The sequence below is a fragment of the Diabrotica virgifera genome, chromosome 4 (genome assembly GCF_917563875.1).
Source record: "Diabrotica virgifera virgifera chromosome 4, PGI_DIABVI_V3a".
NCBI classification, from domain to species: Eukaryota; Metazoa; Arthropoda; class Insecta; order Coleoptera; family Chrysomelidae; genus Diabrotica; species Diabrotica virgifera.
Window position 1 is genome coordinate 48,343,982 of NC_065446.1, and position 23,302 is coordinate 48,367,283.

The window sequence follows — 23,302 nt, forward strand, 5'->3', positions numbered from 1 at the left end:
ACTATTTCCATCTATAAGCAGACTATTTCCATCACGCATTCCTAGAATATGCTCTCAAAAGTTTCAAAATTTACATCAGATGAAACAACTGTCTGCAAATTTAAATTAATATCACTATTTTGGTCAAAACTTACAATAATATCTTTAGTACTATCAACATAATATTGATTTAATATGTTTGCCAAATTTACACTATATGTTACACCTTCATGTTCAAGACTTTGAAATTGTGATATAGTTTTATTAGTTCCTACTAACTGTTTGAGATGTTTCCACATTTGTTTAGAATTACCCCTATTTCTATCAATATTTGACTCATAAAATCTAATTTTAACTTGTTTTAAAATTCTAACACAGTTATTTCTTTCAATTTTATAGTTATTCCAATCTACGCAATCGTTTGTAAACAAAAATCTTTTATAAGCAATATTTTTATTCTTAACTACTTAACTTCTTTATTTGTGAAACGGAGAGAGTTGTTTTATATCACATACCATATTGGTTTATTTTTTATTGAACAGTTCTACAGCATAATTTAGTCATTCATAAATTCAAAGAAGAAATAAGTAATCTAGTCAAAAAAGTGAAAAGTGAATTTTGTTTGAATAGTAAGAACAGTCTAACGAATTATTTAAATGAAAATTTTGTTAGAAAAAGGAGATAGCAGAATTAAAGATTAATTTATTAGATAAGAAATAGTTGCAACAAAATTAAGTTTAGCATACATTTAAATCTTATATTTATGGTATATTGGATAAATAAATAATATTTATAGAATTTATATGACATTGAGTATATTTATTTTCCCTGTTTTGTCCTGGATGAAGTAAGCAACTAGAGATACTAGAAGCCACAAACTAAAGGTAATACATTGAAATAAATTAGCCCTGAGAATAAATTTTATTGGGAAGTTTTATTTAATTTTGGTTTTGATTTCCACAAGTAGTAATTAAAATAAATAATTAATTAATAAAAATAAGAATATGCTGATTAATCTCATAACAGAGAGAATATACAGAGCATAACAGTACAATATGTAGAATATATGAGAAATAAATGTTCAGATTTTACGTGCATTTCAATTATATGTGCCACATCCAGTCCCGAGGAGCACGGATAATCAGGGTTCTTCTGTATTAGAGGAAGTCTACTGGTGGCACTAATTAATGCCAAAATGAGAGAGCATAGGTTAACGACGTTCTACACCTTCGGCAAAGAATTAAGGATTTGCATGAAATTTTAGTATGTTATAGTTTACTTCAAAAAACTAAGACTTGATTTTTTAAAAATTGTTTTACAGTGCCATTTAATTACTATTAAGGTTCAAAGTTAAGTTTTAATATGGGCTCTTATGGGAATTCTTAAAAAGTTAATAACTTTTGACCCAAATTTACGATTTTTAATTATTTGTGCTTCAATTAAAGGTTTTTTTTGTAAGGAATAACATATTGAAAAATGGGGATTGTTTACCGTACCATTATTAAATAAAAGTGAAAATACTGTTTCGAAAATACTGTTTCGTTCTTAAAAAGTTAATAACTTTTGACCCAAATTTACAATTTTTAATTATTTGTGCTTAAATTAAAGGTTTTTTTGTAAGGAATAACATATTAAAAAATGAGGATTGTTTACTGTACCATTATTAAATAAAAGTGAAAATACTGTTTCGAAAATACTGGTCGCTTGCATATAAGTTTCCCCCCCTTTCCTCTGAGAGGCATACCCCGCAACAAAGGTGTAGAACGTCGTTAAGATGGTTTGGTCATGTTCAATGACAAGACATTAATCTCCCAATATGAAGAATTGCTGAACTGTGGATTCCTGGAAGGAGTAGAAGAGGAAGACCAAAGAAAACCTGGGTAGACACACTTAAGAAGAACGTGTCAGTAAAGGGGATTGATAAAGGCAAAGAGAATGATGATGTACCAGATGGAGAGCACGCAATTATTGGCCAAGATTCACGAATATTTGTTACAAAAATGGAATTAAATGCAAAACATAAAGCATAAAAAATACTGTACCTAATAGAATATACAGCAACCTAACATAAAATTGCACTGTTATCAAGTGCAGAAGAGCAAGAGATGTTTCTAACGCAGGAACAGACAACAAAAGAATAGATAATGGAGATAGTTGAAATTATGGACAAGGGATAGCTTTAAATAATTCCTGCCAATAGTAAATACTTTAGTAAATAAATTGATTAATACTAAAATTTCTGTTTGAGTACATCAATCTGGTAACAATCACATATCTAAAATATTACATTCCAGTTATATTAAACAAAATCTGGTAGGTACTTACATTATCCTTATGGTAGGACACAGATCTAAAAGAACCAAAGAATATTGGAAGTAAGGCCATTACAACTAAACTAATATATGCAACGGCCGTTCCTTCTGGTGTACTAGGAGTCTTTTGAGTAGCATTTTTGGCATTTTCTGTTAAATTTTCGGACGCTTGAGCAACAATAATGTTAAAGAGATTGGCCATGTTTTCAAATGAACGACCAGACACGACAAATGTTTAGAAATAAAAGGTAAACGTCATAATGTCACTGTCAAAATAAACGTCAGCAAAGCCAGAGGCCACGTAATTAAGCACTTTTTAGCAAATAGCTGTCAGTTAGTACTACCCACAGAATAGGTACCTGGTACCTACTATGACGCAATTACATCTTAAATGACCATTTTGCAATGTTTACAGTGTAGAACGTAGAACCACCGAACAACCACCGTTGTTCGGTGGTAGAACTCCTATAAAAATGATATTGCTATTTGGAAATAAATGCATTAAACTGCTTTTATAGAAAACAAAATTACAAATAAATTAATGAGCAAACACAAAGAACTGATAGATAACATTTTTTATGTTTGCCTACCGCTGTCAGATTGATGTTAAAATTGACAACATATAGGGCTTTTCATCGATTGTCATTTGTTTCGAGCTTCTGCCGTGTGTCACATAATATTAATATAACTACGTCATACGTCTTTGGTTTGTATTATTGTATATACCAATAACGTATGTCGTAAATATATTAATATTATGTGACACATGACAGAAGCTCGAAACAAATGATTGTGAATGAAAAGCCCTATTCTAATGGCCTATGATGTTTCAATAGGTTTGTTCTAGCAAACAGTTAAACTAGTCAGAAACCGTCAGCAAACAGTTGGTCAGTGAGAGAACATACCTAATACAGTAAAGTGCTATCTCCTCTACTCGCTCTGGTCGACTATTCGCTGATGGTTTCAAACAGTTTGAAAGTGATGCTAGAACAAACCTTATGTTGTCTATTATTGTTTTATGTCACTCACATTGTCACTGTCATCTGTCACTGTTTGTCTGTCTGTCAGTTACAGTTCGTTAGTTCCTTTACTTTTCACTTTTCAGTTGGTAGACATAGAAAGAAGTATGTCAATGTCACACAAAAAATCACAATTTTATGAAAAACTGGTAAACAATCATATTTTGTAAGCATTAATTAACAAAATTTATGGTCTCAAATAAACTAGCAAAAACAATTATCAAAGTATAAAATGGTTCAGCCAATGGTAAATACTATAAACACACGATTTCATCCTTATCATGGTGAAAATATAATATTATCGGAAAATAACACAGTAGCATATAGAACAAAAAGTTTCGCCAATGCAGTAACTTTTAGTGAAAAACCTCTAGCTCCCGGTGAAATTTTTCTGCTGGAAATAGAACAGAATCAAACCGGATGGAGTGGGCATATGCGATTAGGACTGACTCAACTGGATCCTTTGACAATGTTGAAACCGGGTAAGTGGGTCCATAAAATTAATTAAACTTCTTCTTAGCCTTCTATCGTGCATTTCTGGACATAGGCCCCTCCCAACACCTTCCTTTGATCTCTATCCTCAGCAAAATACTTCCAATTTTATTTATTCTTTAATTAGAACATACCCACTTTGATAAATCTTTAACAAATGAGTACAGTAGAACCCCGATTATCCGTGCTCCACGGGACCGGACGGTGGCACGGATAATTGAAAAGCACAGAGATAATCCGAACATATTATTTCTTATACGTGATATATATTGTACACACATACAGTGCACAAATTGTGAAGTGGCCGATGGGGATGGCGTCTATTCACAGTATTGTAGTCGGTGTATGAGAGAGAAATATGCGAAATAATAAAATAACGAATTTTATATTATGTGTTATTTCATTATTTCAAATACTTTCTCACACACTGACTATATCCCTCTCTGACACCTTTAGAATCTGTGCACTCTACATATCGACCCATGCAACGAAGACTATCGTAACTCAAAAAACGTTACATTTGACTTACTTACTTACTTAGTCCTAAGCCTTTCTACCTTTAGGTGTAAGGCTGGTGGAGTTGAGTTTGGCATTGTAGTCTCCATGCTTTCCGATCTTGCGTTAGGTTTCTTGCACTTTCCAATGTCAATCCCTTCTTCTCGATTTCTTTCCTGATTTCATCTACCCACATAACTCTTGGTCTCCCTCTTTTGTTTTTCCCCTGCACTCTCGTTTCGAACACTCGTTTTGTTAGCCTCTCGTTCGACATTCTACACACGTGCCCGAACCATCTAAGTTGTCCTTCTACTATTTTTTCATTGATTGGTTCTAGTTTTAGGTTTTGTCTAATTGTTTTGTTTCGTATTTTGTCTGTCCTCTTTCTGTTTGCTATTTTCCTCAGGAACCTCATTTCCGTAGGATTGACTCTGGATTTTTGTCTCCCCGTCAATGTCTATGTCTCTCTGCTATACATGATTGTTGGTCTAACTACTGATTTAACGACTGCCGTTTTTACTTTTTCCGATATCTCTTTTTTCCCAAAAAATGCTGTTTTCATAGTGTTAAATAAGCTTCCTGTTCGTCCCATTCTCTCGTTTATTTCCATGTCTTGTTTACCATTTGATTCGATTATTACTCCTAGGTATTTAAAATATTCCACTTGCTCTAGTTGTTTCCCGTCTAATTCTATTGCGTGTGTCTTCCTCGTATTTGAAATTATCATTGTTTTTGTTTTCTCTGTATTAATTTTCATATTTATGTTTGATAGTTCTTCTTCTAGGATTTCAAGATTGTTCTGTAAGTCTTCTCTGTTTTCTGCTATCAATACCATGTCATCTGCAAATAGTAGCTCCTATAGTTGAGTCTGTTTCATTTGCCAGTATCCTAATGTTAGTTTTCTCATTCTTCTCTTGGCTTTCTTTATTGCTTCATCCAGTACCACTGAGAATAGCAGTGGACTCAGCACGCATCCCTGTTTGACGCCTTGACTTGTAGTAAATTCTCTGGATTCCTCGTTATTGGTTCTTACTGTATGTATATAAGTAATGTAATAAGTGTTTCATCAAGTTATTAAAGTCGATCCTTTAAATGATTTCCTTTCACATATCTTTTTAAAGAGTCAGACATGGATATGAATTTTTGTAGAATTTTGTATTGTTTGCTTGCATTCCGATTCTGTTTAAAATCTCTTATGTTTGTTATACTGCAGCAGTGCTCAAATGGTTGATCGTGATTGACTGGTTGATCGCCAAAGTTTTTGAAGTCGATCGTGATTCACGGAAAAAATACACATGGAAAAGGTGGAGACTGCGCTAACTTGTGGATGATATGAAGTGCCATGCACTTCATCTAAGTAAAATTAAGATGAAAGACATCTTTAATTACAACTCTCTGTAGTTACAACGCTTTATCAAACAGAAATGTAAAATAAAATTTTTTATTTTCAATTTTTTTTACTAGCAGTCGATCGCTGGACGCTTGCAGTTTATGTGGTAGATCCCATGCACTGTAAGTCTGAGCACCACTGTTATACAGTGTATAGAGTTTTCCGTCGAGCGATTTATGTTGACAATATTTTGATAAACCCTCAAAAATGCAATTTGAGTAATCGAAAATCATAGCACGGATAATCCGCAGCCCAGATAATCTGCACACGGATAATCGGGGTTCTACTGTATACCAGATTCACAATTATAGTACCTGGACTTATGCATAATAGGGCACTTGCATAAAATTTTTAATTCGAAAAAATGTTATAAATCACAACAGAACATAATTTAAAACATGTATCAAAGATAAAAAAGTTGTTTTGGTGTTCTGTTTGGCCCCTAAAGATGATTCTAAATTCAAATTGTAAATTTAGAAGTTCAAATCAAGAAGACGAAGTTGTCAAAACTTTAAACACGTTTTTCTCAAAACTGCTTTTTCAAAGGCAGTGGACGTTGTAAATAACTAAACTCTAACTAAAACTACTTGACCAACTACTTTTTTCTATTATAAATAATAACATAAACTTAAAAATTGCTGATCAATCTTTATTAAAATGTGATAGCTATCATCCAGCCTTGTCCTTTGACATTATTGGAAATATTATTTTAGACTCTCTTAGCTATGATTATTTCTATTTTGACTTTAACAATGCTAATTATATCCTTATTAATGAATATTTAGGTTCAGTCGACTGGGATAGGGTTATTGATGAGACAGATGTAAATAATAGCATTGATAAATTTTATGAAGTGTTCCTGTATTAATCTATTTGTACCAAAAACTAGATGCAAAAACTCAAAATTTCCGAAATGGTACACTCCTCATTTAAAACATATATTATTTCAAAAGAAGATTGCTCATGCAAAATACAAAATGACAGGATCTAAGAAGGATTATGATCTTTTTTCTAATTTTCTAATTTGCGTCAAATATTTAGGGATTGTTACAAAACATGTCATCAGATTCACCTAAATAATTTACAAACTGCTACTTATGTATGATAAAATAAAAAAGATTTTTGGAATTATGTAAATAATAAAAGAAAATGTTTTGATTTGCCAAACACAAAAATATAGCAAATTTGTTTAGTAAATTTTTAAATTCAACCTGTTACTAGTAATACAGATTATCTAGCTGTAAACTCTGATAATAGTCTTTGTGTTGAAATTTGTGATATTACTCTATTAGATGTATTTGAATTTATATCTAAGATTGATCTAAAAGCAAGTTCTGGACCTGATAATATATACCCCCCTGTTCATATTTAAAATTAAATTTTGTAGATTTATTCTGAGTTATATTTTACAAAAAGTATTTAGTTTGTCATTGGGCTCACGTGTCTTTCCAGAGATATGGAAGATAAGTTATATTACCCCAGTCCATAAAGGTGGTAATAGAGAAAATACTGAAAACTACCGAGCTGTATCTAAAATTTCAGTTTTTGCTAAATTTTTTGAAGGGATTGTAGCTGCAAAACTTGGTTCATTATTGAATCCTACTTTACTGCCCGACCAACATGTTTTATTCCAGGACGTTCTACTACTACCAATCTTTTAGTTTTACAAGAATTTTTGTTGGATGCTCTTGAGGGTATGACCAGGTTGATGTCATTTATACTGACTTTTCTCGGCATTCGATAGAGTTAATCATACTGTCCTAATCTCTAAACTTTATAATGCTGGTTTACATGGAAGATTATTAGGCTGAATGGAGAGCTATTTCACAGATAGAACTCAAGTTGTAAAAATTAACCAATTTTTGTCATCTACTATCAATGTAACCTCTGGTGTTCCACAGGGTGGACATTTATCTCCTCTGCTTTTTAATTATTTTGTAAATCATTAAAAAAAATTTTTATCATAGTAATATTCTTCTCTATGCTCATGACCTAAAAATTTATTGTCATAAAAAATTTCGATGACTAGTTTATTACAGAATGATTTAAGTAGATTATTGGATTGGTGTAACTTAAATGCTTTGAATTTGAACATAAATAAATGTAAGGTAATGCGATTTTTTAGAAACAAACATCCGATTTCATTTGAATACCATATTGGACCGAATATTTTTGAGGTAATCACAACATTTAAGGATCTTGGGGTAATTTTTGACCCTACAGTACGCTTCAGGGACCACTTTTCTTACGTTTCAAATAGATCCATTAGGGGAGTGCAATTAGAACGAAAACATGCATTGTTTCGGAAAAATTCAAACAAGCTTATATTTTTCTAAAACTCTTTTTGTTAGTTTATATGCATGTTAAAGTAAAAAGTTCTACTCGCGGAATTGGCCGCTAATTGTTTATTAATTGTTTAAACAATAACAATTGTTTTGTATTAATAATTTTAAAAATATTGTTAAATTCATCCTTTTACTTTGATCAAATATGTTTCTATTTTGTTTTTGATTATACTGAATCCGAATACGGCATTGCAATTTATTTATTTATTTATTTACGGGATTACCCCCATTACAACACATACAGTATAAAATCAATCTCTGTAATATCTACTAAACTAGAGTAAAATAAATCTTAATTACATACTTATTAAACAAAAACGAAATATTAATAGTTATCCATTACACATATTACATCTATTACACAAATCAGTTCAAATAAACAAAAAGTACCTGTCAAGCTCTTTTAATCCGATTCTTAAAACCAGCCAAGGAGACACCAAACATTTCCAAGTTATTCTCGTTTATAATTTTTAGTGTTCGCTCAATGGGCGAATGCATACCATAGTTTGTCCGATGAAAAGGTATATAAAACAAATCAACATGTCTGAGACTTCTGGAGGGAACATATAAATTAATAGATTGGAGAAGTTCAGAACAACAAATTAAACCATTTATTAATTTAAACACAAATACCAAATCAGAGTTATCTCGTCGAGTTTTTAATAAATTCATGTTGAGTGTTTTTAAAATATAGGTATAATCATGATTAGTAATGATCATGTTTAATTTGTATGCACAATATCTCAAAAATTTATTCTGCAATCTCTCCAACGTAGTAGAATGAGCTTGGTATTGTGGAGACCATACAATAGATGCATATTCCACTTTAGATACAACCAAAGCATAATATACCGTTCTTAAAGCCCCTACAGATAGTCTCAGACAGTTGCGAATGATAAAGCCCAAAGATTTTGATGCATTTACTGTTACACTATTTATATGTTGCACAAAACGCAACTGCTCATCAAATGTGACTCCTAAGTCTTTTATTGTTTTAACATAAGACAATTCATTTTCATTAATTGTGTAAGAAGTATCATATTTTTTATTACCTCTATAAAAGCTTATATAACAGCATTTAGCAACATTTAAATGCAAAATGTTATTCTCACACCAAATACTCAACCGGTCTAAATCTTCTTGAATTAATGTTACATCAACATTTGAATCTACGGATTTAAATAATTTCAAATCATCTGCAAACATCAGGAAATCGCAATTTCTAAAACACTCTGATATATCGTTCACAAATATATTAAATAACAAAGGTGAACAGTGAGCTCCTTGGGGTACTCCTGATGTCACATGAATTATATTTGAATTAAAACAACCTACTCTCACCTGCTGTGTGCGATCTCTTAAAAAGCTATTGAACCATTGTAAGGATTGATGACTGAAGCCAAAAGCATTTAATTTTCCCAATAACATGTTATGATCTACTCTGTCAAATGCCTTGGAGAAGTCAGTATAAATAGTATCCATCTGACTTTTATTCTCCAACGCGTTTAATATTTTTTGTTCAAAGAGTACTAAATTTGTTACCGTTGATTTATTCTGAGAAAATCCATGTTGATTGTGTATTAGACGCTCTTTACAATAAAATTTTAATTGATCGTGCAATAGTCTATCAAAAAGTTTTGGTATAGAGGATTGTTTACAAACGCTTCGATAATTTGTTATGTCTTGTTTATTACCTGATTTAAAAATTGGACAGATATAAGAGTGCTTCCATAAAGTTGGGAAAACTGATGTCTTTAATGATGACTCAAAAAGAAGATATAAAGGATTAGTTAGTGAATATATACAGTTCTTTAGAAAGTAATCGGGAATACCATCTGGACCACTGCTTAACTTATTGGGTAGGGATAAATTGTTGTTGAAAATATCTTTCACTTATATTGAAAAATTAGGTATAAAAAGATTGTTGTTTCCCTTTACTTCCAAGTTATTAATATTTGATTGTGGCGAATAAACTGTTGAAAAAAATTGACGGAAACAGTTTGCAATCTGTTGTCCGTTTGTTCCTATAGCATTACCATAGTACATACTGTTTGGTAAATCATTTGATGCTCTCTTACTGTTTACAAACTGCCAAAAGTACTTAGGATTACTGCATAAATTATGATTTACTTGATTCAGATAAGTGTTATAACATTGATTTGATAGATCCTTACACAATCTCCTAAGTTCTGAAAAAATCACATAATCCTCTTGATTACAGGAAGCTAAATAATTTTTATGAGCAATTTTTTTCTGTACAACTAAATAACGCAAGTTGGCATCAAACCATTTCGGATAACTAGAAGTTTTAAATCTTTTCACCGGTACAAACAATGATAGTGACATATTAAGTATGTTGTAAAATTCTGTTAAAGCATCATCAACATTTGACAAATTCAAATGGTCTTCCCAAGGTATCATTGAAAGATAGTTATTGAGACCTTCATAGTCTGCATTTACAAAATCATGATAAAATTCAGTATATTCTAATGACTTACCTCGATATTCACACAAACTAATATTGTAAGTGTAACTTATGTGATGATAACTATTTTTAAAAATCGGATCTGAGGCTTTTGCTACTTGTAAATCACAAACATTTGTAAATATTAAGTCTAAAAACACATTTCTTTCATTTGGAATATTAATCGTCTGGAAAAAATTCAAGTACCCATAAAACTCAGCTAAGTACAATGCATGTGAACCTTGAGGACAATTCACCAAGACACCTGATTCATTGTTATCCCATGAAGCTTCCGGAAGGTTGAAGTCTCCGAATATATATGTCTTATGATGATTATACCTTTGGGATATATCTTCGACTGATAAACAGTGTTGTTCATATATTTGTTCTACGGATTTTGGTGGAATATATACCCCTCCAATTATAAAATTTTCTTTACCAAATGAGCATAAAAGAAAAAGTTGTTCAATAGATTTGTACAAGGGTTTCAGCACAGTTACCTTAATGTAGTCTTTAACAACAATCAAAATACCTCCTCCTCTTGACTTATAACTATTATCACGATCACATCTAAAAGTTCTATATGAAGGTATTTTAATTTCACTATCTAAAATATCCTCGTGTAACCAACTTTCAACAAATATAAAAATGTCATAATCAGAACATAAAATAGAACTAATCAGATCTTGAATTTTTGTACGAAGTCCTCCGACGTTCTGACAATAAACTTGTAATGGGGATGAGATTAGTTTTTTCCTTCTTTCTTGAATGATTCAATTTTTGGTACACCATTTCTGTATTTTATGGCAATGTCTTTTTCGCCTTTATTTTGTCTGTCTTTTAATTCTTTCCAAGCTTTACTGAACATATCCCTTTGCATATTTGTTTGATCACTATTTATTTTGATTGTTGAGTTCTGTAGTCTTTTCTTACTCCTTAAAATGTCCTTAACAACACCATTATTGGAAAAAATAGCTCTAAGTGGACGAGACTTACCACCCGTGTTCTTTCCTACTCGAACAACCTTCACTAAATCCTCCAACGCTTCATCTTTTCCCATTTGTTTCATAATTTCCTCGACTTTGGCTTTGTCTTGTTTTATCCTATCTTCAATATTCTCAGAGTTCAATTCGGGAACATTGAATAACATAATATTGTTAGATTTTACAATTCTATCATTTATTTCTATGAACATTTCCTCAAATGGCAAACCTGGCGCATTGGAGTTGCATTTCAGTTCATCAATAGTCTTCCTTAGATCACAAATCTGATTATCCTTTTCGTGTAAGGATTTTTCATTGGCACACTTAAGTTTCTCTACCTCAATCTTTAGATCTTCAACCATAGACTTCAAAATTGGTACTAACAGTAAACCTTGCTCACAATCCTCAGAGAAATATTTTAATTTCCTAGTATCTGCTGCCAATTGAAGACATCTTACTTCTGTAGCTGTTATACTGGCACAATTAATATGTATAGCCCTCTTACATCCATCACACTTGAAAGAAGTCTTATCCTCTGCAGCATCTTTCTTGCATAACAAGCATTTGCCCATATTTGAATATTCAACAAAATGTCAAAAATAAACCCTTTAATAAAGATAGTAAGTCACTTCACTGGTATATGGTAATTACTTATCTATCACTATCAATTTGTCCTAATTGCTTCAAGTTTTTGTTTAAAAAAGAAAAACTAAAGGTACAAACTTTGCATTGCAATTATTGCAATTTACAGACAAACAAATTGTTTTTCCAAAAAAGAAAGATGATCTTCAAATTCCTTGTACTAATTCAGCTTATTTGATATAACTTTAATAATTAATTGTTGATATTTACTTGTAAAACAACAGTTTTTTAGGAGCAATTGCTAATTACATCCATCGAGGTTGATTTCTAATTTAACTTAACTTGAAAATTTTTATAACAATTTGAAAATTCTTATACAGAAGCTCTTATACAGTATGTCTGCATAGCTAGGAACCACATGGAAAACTTTTTTATTATCAATTTTACAAAAAAAAGTTATTCTTCATAAAATGCTCTGGATAGTCAAAAATCTAAAACTCGACCATCAGATATCAAATTTTATCAATTTTATACGAGTTATGTCAAAAATATGAATTTCGTTAAAGAGTAAAGTATCTTTATATTTCAGAATATCAAAAAATGCTATTATGAAAAGTTGTTTGAAATTAAAAACTATGTTTAAATATAAAATTACATTATTCTAATCGAAAAAAATTTTCAATTTTTTTTCAAATTACGGACAAGTACTCATCATTTTATTACAATTATGATAACTATGTTATTATCACTTTTACGAAAAAAAGTTATTCTTCATAAAATGCTCTCCCTGGTCAAAAATCTAAGATACAACCATTAGATATTAAACTTTTTTAATTTTATACGAGGTATGTAAAAAATATGAATTTTTCTTAAGAGTTAAGTGCCTTTATCATTCACAATATTTTAATTAGAAGGATAACACTAAAACAAATTTTTTAATTCCAAACAACTTTTATTAATAACAATTTTCGATATTGTGAAATTTAACGATACTTTACACTTGACTGAAATTCATATTTTTTGATATACCTCGTATAAAATTCATTAAATTTGATATTTGATGATTGCATCTTAGATTATATACGATGCAGAGTATTTTATAAATAATAATTTTTTTCGTAAAACTGATAATAAAAATGTTATCAATAGGTTTCAAGTTACGCAGACATACTGTACAAGAGCTAAAAAAATTTTTTTGCTGAACATTTATTATTCTTGAAGTTTATTATTAAATGTATTTTAGGTAAGTTTTACAGAAAAAAGTTTTGATCACTTTATATAAACATTTTTTTAGCTGGTAATTTTCGGTTTTTGTAATACATTTTTGTTATCTTTCTTTATTTTATCTCAAAAAGATATAGTCTATTTCATTTCTAAAGTAAAATAATGTAATGTATTTTAAAGATTACATCCTAAGCTTTAAAAAAGCACTTATAAAACAGTAATAGATCTGTTCAAACTTGAGTAATACCGTCTTAAAGTGGTGGTAATTCTATAAAACTACGAAGATTTAAAAAATTACATTTTTTAAGACGTCATATCATTTGAATTCAATTTTTGAGATTTTTTTTTGAACGAAACATCATTTAGGACGATGCTTGAAAGGTAAGTTGTGCAAAGTTGAGGGTTTTATAAGAAAAATTGTATTAGTTACACATTTTTAAATCCTTTTTTAACAAAATTCATGTAACGCTCACTTTCCGCCTCCACCGTACGTATGGTCATACATTTTATTTCTTTTTATTATAACCATAAGATAGCTTATTTATTCTTCTTTTGGGTTCAATTTGTAAAATTTCATTTGATCCATTAGTTAAAGAATGACATTAAAATAACTCAACCATGCACTTCGCTGTACGCTAGTTTACAGTGCGCCAATGTTTGTGAGACGAGTGTTATAAATAAAAAATTATAGAAGATACAGATTTAATTTTAGAAAATTCTTTATATAAGGTTTTTTTTTGTAAAATTTTCTGAATTTTTCAATGGTTAAGTCAGTTTTGTTCTAAAATTTATATTTTCGGAGTTATTTAAAAAAACATCAAACTTCGTAGTTCATTTGTTTAATAAAAAATGAAGCACCCACTTTTCGAGTAGAACTTTTTGATGTTTTTTATTAATCATTTCAATGAAATTACAAAAAGTTCTATCTTGTTTGATTTTTTCCGAAGTGAAAGTCTATATGCACTCCCCTACATGAAACTTTTAGGTTTCATGAAACGTAGTCTCTCTGAATTTGATAATATGTATTTATTGTCTCAAAAATATCTACTGTTCCCTTATTTGATCGGTTTTGGAATATGGTAGCAATATTTGGTCTCCGCATTATAACTGCTACAAAGATCTACATATTAGAAAGAGTACAGAGAAAGTTCTTAAGATTGTTTGTAGATCTTGAGATTGAATACATTGTTTTACAATATTTAAAATTGCCTACTCTTGAAGAAAGGCGAATATTGCTAAATGTAGCATTTATATATAAATTAATACGAGGAGGCATTGATGCTAGTGCTCTTTTGGAAAAGGTATACTTCCGTACTCCCTGTAGAGACACCAGATCCCAAGACTTATTTTATTTAGAATTTCATAATCGAACTTATACTGTAAATAAACCCTTACAGAGAATGTGTAGAAATGCAAACAAATTTAATAGTAATAATTTTTTCGTTTATCACTAAGTACTATTAAGAATGAGATCGAAAATACCTTTTTATGTAATCACATTGTGCTTTAATAGTTTAGTTTTTAAGTTGATTTGTAAAAATTCAAGTTGATTTGTAAAAAATGGCAAGTCCGTAAATAAACATTACATTACATTATTGGAAATTTTGGAAATGTTACCTGAAATTTTGCATAGATTTTCTTTGTGTGTGAATCGTACTTAATAAGGTTATTTAATTTAAAAATAAAATATTTGTACCACAGTTTAAAAAAAAATCACAAAAATGTGCTTCAAATGTTGATTTCAAACCATACCCTCCTCTTAAGGGCACTAAATGGTGCCTGATATTTATCATAAAATACTAAGGTACTAGATGGGAGTTGTTAGACATGTATATTACCTAGTCGTTCCCTAAACTCGACACAACTGGCTAGTGATTGTAGAAGGTAATTTTTTTGTTTTTTGAGAATTTTGCCGAAATTGGAAAAATTACTAATTATTTAGTAATAATTATTAACTATTTAGAAATTATTTTTTTGTCGAATTGGCAAAATTATTGACTAAAATCACTAGCCAGTATTGTGTCTGTGTACATCTTTCTAATGGAAAAAAATATTTGAAGATTTTTCTCAAATTATGGATACCAAGAACATTTTTATTTATAACTCTTTTATTTTTAATTTGACAAATAAAAGTTATTCTTCATAAAAAGCTCGTCTTGTTCTAAGATTTATGATGCAACCGTGTCCCAAAAGTAGGGGAACGGTCGAATATTTCGCGAACTAAACATCGGATGGAAAAACTGAAAAAGACGTGTTCAATTATTTTCAAAAATCTATCCAATGACACCAAACACCAACTCCCACTACACCCCCTGGAGGTGGGGTTGGGGTAACTTTAAAATCTTAAATGGAAATCCTAGTTTTTCTTGCAGATTTGCATTCGTTACGTAAAAGTAAGCAACTTTTATGCAAGACATTTTTTCGAACTGTGGATAGATGGCGCTATAATTGGGAAAAACGATTTATCCTGATACCATATAGAAACGGTCTAATATCTCGAGAAATACACTTCCAAATAAGAAACCAAAAAACAGGTTTTTAATATTTTTCGAAAAGCTATCGATAAACACTAAACATGACCCTCCAACCCACCCCCTGGAGGTGGGGTGGGGGGTAACTTTAAAATCTTAAATAGCAACCCTCACTTTTTATTGCAGATTCGAATTCGTCATGAAAAATTAAGCAACATTTATTCGAAACATTTTTTAAAAATGCTGATAGATGGCGCTAATAAATCGTATTTTTCCAATTAAAGCGCCATCTATCAACAATTCTAAAAAATGTTTCGAATAAATGTTGCTTAGTTTTTCATGACAAATCCGAATCTGTGATAAAAAGTGGGGGTTGCTATTTAATATTTTAAAGTTACCCCCCACCCCACCTCCAGGGGGGTGGGTTGGAGGGTCATGTTTAGTGTTATTCGATAGGTTTTCGAAAAGTATTAAAAAAATTTGTTTGGTTTCTCATTTGGAAGTGAATTTCTCGAGATATTAGACCGTTTCTATAATTAACCCATGCGCCAATTATAGCGCCATCTATCCACAGTTCGAAAAAATGTCTTGAATAAAAGTTGCTTACTTTTACGTAACGAATCCAAATCTGCAAGAAAATCTAGGGGTTTCCATTTGAGATTTTAAAGTTACCCCCACCCCACCTCCAAGGGGTGTAGTGGAGGTTGGTGTTTGGTGTCATTGGATAGATTTTTGAAAATGATTGAACACGTATTTTTCAGTTTTTTGATCCGATGTTCAGTTCGCGAAATATTCGACCGTTCCACTACTTTTGGGACACCTTGTATAAAATTTTATTAATTTTATACGAGGTATATAAAACATATGAATTTCGATCAAGAGTAAACTACCTTTATAGTTCATAACATTTAAATTAGAATGATTTAATTGCACATTAAAACATAATTATTAATTCTAAACTACTTTTCATAATAGAAATTTTCCATATTATGAATTAAAATACGTAAATATACAAAGTTTTCGTTATGACAATGTTCGCATTTTCAGCTTGTTTATTTTTATTTCAATTATTCTAATTGTATAAAAGTAGTAACCTTTGCATCTGGGGCTTTTCGTCTTCCTCGTATTACAAACATATTTTGTTATCTCTGTTATCTCTAAAGGATTTGTGCAAGTTTGAAGATGTTTTGTTTTAAGTAGCCAGAGGAATTTCTTTGTCGATACTACATTAAAGATTTCATTTGTTAATCGTCCTGTGTAATCAGTTAATGGCGTCGTAATTTCTTTGTTTTGCTGTGCCGTGTTCCTCTCTAAAGAATAAATACGGAAAATTCTTTAATGATAAAGAGTCCTGTAAGTGTAATACTGTCTTCCCCCTATTTGGAGTCCCGTGTGAAGATGTCAGATAAAGTTTTGTACTAAGGTAACGGTTTTTTAAGAATAATAATACAGTGAAATGGTCTTCCTAGTTAAAATTTTTAGTATCATAGTGAATTTTATTGCTTTCATGATGAGTTAAAGGTATTGTAAGGAAATAGAGGGTTAAAAAATTAACTTAGAAAAATATTAATTTTGTTATTCTTTGTTGTATTCTATTAGCTGTCTAAATAATTTGTTTAAAAATAATAAGCTCTTATAATGTAAAATTGAATAATATGACGTGATAACTGAGAGCAAGATATTTTTGAAACTAGATCATGTACAAGGTTAAGTCAAAAAGAATTTTGATAAACATTGATAAATTCATATGTTTTTCTGTCATAATGTTAAGGGGAAACAGTAGCGATCAACAGGTAGCGAAAACGCGTTCCAAGATTGCGGCTGTAATTTTGAATATTTTTTCGAGTTATTTTTGGTACACGTATTCGTAATATAATAAAGAATGTCGGTACAGAGCCCAATTTGAAGAATATATTAATATGTGGAAATTACTCTATAATTAAATACAATATTAAAAAAACGAGCCTGTACCGCCATTAAGAAGAACAAAAAAATACACTTTCTTCAAGTAAACTTTTTTATCCCATGTCTAGATTTTGTGTCATTTTGGACCTACTAAAATTTTTTGTTTCTAACAAGAAATCGAACATATATCTAATAACTAACTAGGCAATGTAGAGAAATTGCCACTGTCATTTTGACAAACCTGCGTCAGATTTTCTCTTATCTGTTCTGTTATCTTTATCGATATCTGTTCAGTGCAGTAGTTTTCATTCATTTTAAGAATTCGCTATTGCTGTTTCATAGGAAAGTAGCGTGTATTTATAAAGGGTGATCCATTTAGAGGTACTTTTTTAAAAAAGAAAAAACAATGAAAAAGATTAATTTTATTTGAAAATCTTTATTGTCGTAAAAAAGAACCATTCTTTACAATTACTTCTTAAAGATAATTTCTTTCAAATGTTGACCATGACTGCGGTTAAGACGGTCCATTCTGTTCTGAAGGTCTAATTCTCGATGACGCGTTCGAGCTTTTCGATTGGTATTTGACCAGTGACTCGAGTAATACTGGCCTCCAATGCCTCAATCTTAGCCGGTTTATTCATGTAGACTTTGGACTTGAGGTAGCCCCAGAAAAAAACGACTAGACGTGTGATGTCACAGGATATAGGCGGCCAAGTCACTGGTCCGAAGTGTGAAATAAATTGCTCACCGAACCGTTTTCTCATAAAAGCCATGCTTTCACGGGATATATCGCACTATGAGTGCAATACTATCGTAAGTCAAAAAAAATATTTTTTGAGATAATCGGGAAAAATGTTTCATTTATAGCACTTTATATGAGTGCAAAACTATTCTAACTAAAAATTTAATTTCCATGGTATAATTCCCAAGTTAAGATACTATAATATTCGCGTGTAAGGCTTATCGTTTTTGTGCAAGACTATCACATTAGAAATATGACATCTAATTGCCGTACGCGGCAATAAATTTGGGTATCTTATATCAAAATGTGATAGTATTACATCAACAATATTTACGAATAACGACAAAAATGCAACTAGTCTGCTCTGAACAGATTGGCAGTTTCTTAATAAACTTTATAAAGAACAATGACAGGTACACTGACGTCATATTTTATTCAGATAATTGCTCCGGACAAAATAAAAATAAATTTATAGCAGCAAGATACCTTTACTTAGTCAGTATTTGGAGAATATAAATACCATCTCCCACAAATATTTAATTGCTGTTCATACCCAGAATGAGGGTGACAGCATGCATTCAGCAATATAATGGGAAAAAATAGAATGTTAAAGGTGGTTAAAGGCAAATAACATTTATAGTAAACAGAAAAAAGATGGGTTACTATCTCTGTGTAAGAAAAAAATTAAAAAAATACCACGACTTTGAACCAGATGAAGCAATATTAGGTTATAAGTGAAACACAATTTGTTATTTGTATATTCTTAATCTCATGTCAATGGTTTTATTTAATAAATTACGTTTTGTTCGGAAAATAATGATTCTGACTTTTATTATCATTAGATTAGGATCGTATATGCCAAAATGTTTAATATGATGACTGTGTTATGTTCTCTCACTGACCAACTGTTTGCTGACGGTTTCTGACTAGTTTGACTGTTTGCTAGAACAAACCTATTATTTCGTGCAAATACCTATGTAAACATAAAATTTTCACCCATTTTGGTTTATTTTTATATATATGTATTTATTAATAACAAAATTGTTTTCTATTATTTCCATTTAGCCCGCCTATGAGTTAATGTCACATTCAAGTTATGTCAAAGAATTCCGAAGCACTGTTGCCAAAGTTTCGCAGACCTTACGAATAAAGGTATGATATTAGAGAGTTATTGCCAACGTCTTTTAGTCGACCTGTAATAAAAGATCCTTTATTTTGACATATAAGCATGCGCAGTATTGCGTCTTTTATTTTTGTCTTTTAATAAAATACAGGCCGCCTGTATTTAAGGAAAATTAGAGGACACCTTTATTTTAATAAAAGTTCCTTTATTTTGACATAACGTGTCAAAAATGTGAAGAAAGGTCTAACTTCACTTGTATTTTGAATTTATCTTGTCGCTTCTTTGGATTGATAATTTATGTATTGTGGGATTGATGTTTGATTAAACTTTCATCATTAAAGTTGTATGTTGGGTTTTTTTTATTAAAAACAACTCTAAGTAATATTCTGAGATATAGATTATTGATGTTTTGACCCAAACGAATATAGAAAAGAACATTTTATTGAAGCTTGAGTTATTACAAGAAGTTGTAAAAAGGAATATTACGTAAATAATTTTAAATTGTTACTAATTACAATGATCAGACTTAAAATATCAGTAACTCATTTATTAAACTCAATATATTTTACATTTTTCTATAGAAATAAATATTTATTGAAGATATAAGAGATTGAAGATATAAGATCAATAAATTTTAATGAAAGTTAGGATTTGTTAAAATTCTAGATTCAAAATAGAGTTCTATTCAACAGATATATAACAACAGGTTAACAAAATAAAACAAAGGTTCAAGTATTTATTTTTGAAAATTTAATCTTTTATAGATTAGTATCTATAAAGTTTTTAATCAAAAGTATTAATACACTTTCATTTTCATGCCATCTTCTTCTTTTGGTTCTTATCCGTCTCGAATGTTGGAAATCATATAGCAATCGTAACCTTGCTAGCTGCGATTCGAAACAGTTCCATTGATATTCTCCCTCTACCAGGTCTTCGCTTACCTTTGACTGTACCTTGCACTATATGTACTGCAGCAGGGAGTAACGGTGCTGATTTATCATATGTGTCCCAGATACTGCAGTTTTATGCGTTTAATGGTAAACACAATCTCCAATTCCTTCTTCATTCCTCCTTGTTCGTGATCCATTTCATGCCATCAGTATTTGTTTATTTAAACATTGCCAAAAAAATTAATAAAAACCAGCATAAAGCTTAATTCTTCTATTATCTTTTTGCATATCGGGAAGTTTATCTGACAGATTAGAGGTCTTTTCATTTTCAGATAACTAATTATTGGGAAGTTTATATAACAGTATCCTTAGTATCTGTCTTTTGAGCACCGGATAACTAGTTAACGGGAAGTTTTTCTCTGTCAGATATCTATTAGTATCTAATCTGTCAGATAAACTTCCTGATAACTAGTTATCCAGAGGTGAAAAGAAAGAAAGAGATAGGGCCATAATGGATAAAACATCAAACGCCAATAGCATGTATGTATATATTTATAAATTTATTATTTAAAACCTGCTAATGATCATAAAATACTTAAAATCAGTCACCAATATAATATTTATATTTATTTATAAATTTATTAACAAACTGCAGTCCAATAAAAATAAAATTAGTTTAAGCGCTAGCTTTAAATGTCGAACAATAATTTTAAACAAACACACACACAATTTAGTCGCATTAGATTAGCTCCTGGTTGAAAATGTACTGCCACAGCTTCTATATCAATATCAACAGCACACTCATTTGCCAGTATTTCAACGTTTTCTGTATTATGTACTACTGCAATATGTAAAACTGAACAAGCTGATATTATTCTTTGAATAAAAGGTAACTTGCATCTCATTACATATGGTAAAATGGGAAATCTCTTCACAATACCAAATGTTCTTTCAATAACAATTCTTGAAGGGATTTGTGATGGATTATAAAAACACAACTTCTGTCTGAAAATTCTGGAATGGTGTCATTCGGTAGTTGTAGTTGAGGAATGGATATCCACTATTCCCTAATAATACATTCTCCAGAAATTCCCCATTACATATACCCATAATGCAAAAGTATTTAAAAACTCCTAAAATAGTATTTCCAATTTATTGCACTTCCATATTATTGAACGATGAGTATTATGGGATATATTATGTTGTTCTCTAAACATCTTTAAATGACAAAATAATTAAATTTAACGTTTTACTCTTCAATTATCTTGTTTTAATTTATATCGACAAATGGAATTTTATAGGTTATTTTTATATTTACAAAAATATTTCATGTCATTTGTCAAAATAAAAGATTCTTTAACTGCGTTTGCAATACCACTCTTTTAGACCCGTCCTGTATTTGTCCTTTATTAAAGTATCCTGTAATAAAGGATCCTTTATTTGCCGGTGGCAATAACTCTCTACTATCTCCCATATTGATGACGCGCTACTGTATTGGGACCGTGCAAGTTCGGAAAAGCGACACCTGGTTTCTTCGCTCTGCACTTTTATTCGCACTTTTAATTATATTGGCCAATCCTATGGTCCTGGTTACTGGATAATTGTCAAGGCCATAGTCCAAAAAAAATAATAAGAAGAAAAAATAAGATTTAGGTTATGTTATTAAAACGTAAACAATTGTATGTAGTAAATAAAATTAGTTATTAAAATGCAGTACTGCAAGCAAAATACAATTAATTAAATTTACATTTATATAATAATTGCATATCATATCAATATTGTGAAGCAATATATAATTTTTCTTCTTAAATGGCAATAGGTATGAAATGTACGTCAATTTGACAATTTCAATTGACAATATGAATTATTTAAGAAAGTTGCAATATTTCTCCGCTATTCGCGCACGATCGTTTCGCGTATCCCTTCCGAGTACTTGCACACCGCGAATACTCTTAATACAAAAGTATCTTTAACACGTAGAATATACAAAAAATGTCAATTTGGTCAATATATACACATAAATATAAATATAAAACATAACTAGTGCAATCTGGATTCTGGATTTTAAACTGGTTAAAAAAAACAGCTTAAAATATCCCGGATCAGGGACCAATTATTTGTTATGTACACCCTCCTTGCTCAGTGTGTTAAGTATTATGTTTATATGGGATTGAGCCACATTGATTACATTATACAATCTTCCCAGAATTTTTGGAATAATCTTTTTTGGGGGCGATGTTCAGAGTGGAAATCCAATCGTTAAACAGTAGTTAAGTAACTTTGATTATGTTGTTATATTTACTTTTTTCTTTTTAGATTCCATTCCGATGTATGCTTTACCAGATCTTTTGGATGTAGCAAAATCTTGGATATATGGAATCAGTAAAGCACAAAACAGTATTTTCGAATATGGCGAAGGAAATGGTTGGAAATGCATACCTGCTGGCACAAAAAAGGAAAATAGCAATCATAACTTTATCAAAACATGCAGAGGTTCAGTACCTGTGAGTTTGTTAAAGCCTAGTATACCAGGACCCATTCTTCCTACAGACAAAAGTAGTAGGATTGGTGTGATGTACATACCTACAGATGAATTTGAAGCAGATATGCATTACATTATCAATGGAGAAGATCAAGGCGCCTGTGTTAAAAAAATTCCTTATACAGAAGCACCTTTACATGTTGTAGTTGATGTGTATGGTGTTACAAAAAAAGTTAGGATTATTCAGTTATATGAAGGTGGGTATCAAAAATAAAAATTTATTAATTTATTCACGGGATGTCCTGATTTTTAAAAAAAATTAACAAAAATAGAATATTCTAAAAATAACAAAAACACTTAAAGCTAAATACTAAAATAATCATTAAATAATGTTAAACATGTGA

The 23,302-nt window shown here is 30.5% G+C and overlaps 2 protein-coding genes across 3 annotated transcripts in view; one reads left to right on the forward strand and one right to left on the reverse strand.

Annotated features, from left to right (window-relative positions):
- The window catches only part of LOC126883508 (minor histocompatibility antigen H13), a 42,792-nt gene extending 40,245 nt beyond the window's left edge, over nucleotides 1-2,547 (reverse strand). Inside the window, exon 1 of the mRNA XM_050649117.1 lies at nucleotides 2,305-2,547. Coding sequence (XP_050505074.1) covers nucleotides 2,305-2,493 — 189 coding nt within the window. The 5' untranslated portion in view covers nucleotides 2,494-2,547. The remainder of the gene's footprint in view (nucleotides 1-2,304) is intronic.
- An 831-nt stretch (nucleotides 2,548-3,378) lies between these two features.
- The window catches only part of LOC126883509 (neuralized-like protein 2), a 44,626-nt gene continuing 24,702 nt past the window's right edge, over nucleotides 3,379-23,302 (forward strand). For both annotated transcript variants that reach the window (XM_050649119.1, XM_050649120.1), the window contains exons 1-2: nucleotides 3,379-3,792; nucleotides 22,733-23,155. In XM_050649119.1, the coding sequence (XP_050505076.1) occupies nucleotides 3,543-3,792; nucleotides 22,733-23,155 (673 nt within the window). In that variant the 5' untranslated portion in view covers nucleotides 3,379-3,542. The remainder of the gene's footprint in view (nucleotides 3,793-22,732; nucleotides 23,156-23,302) is intronic.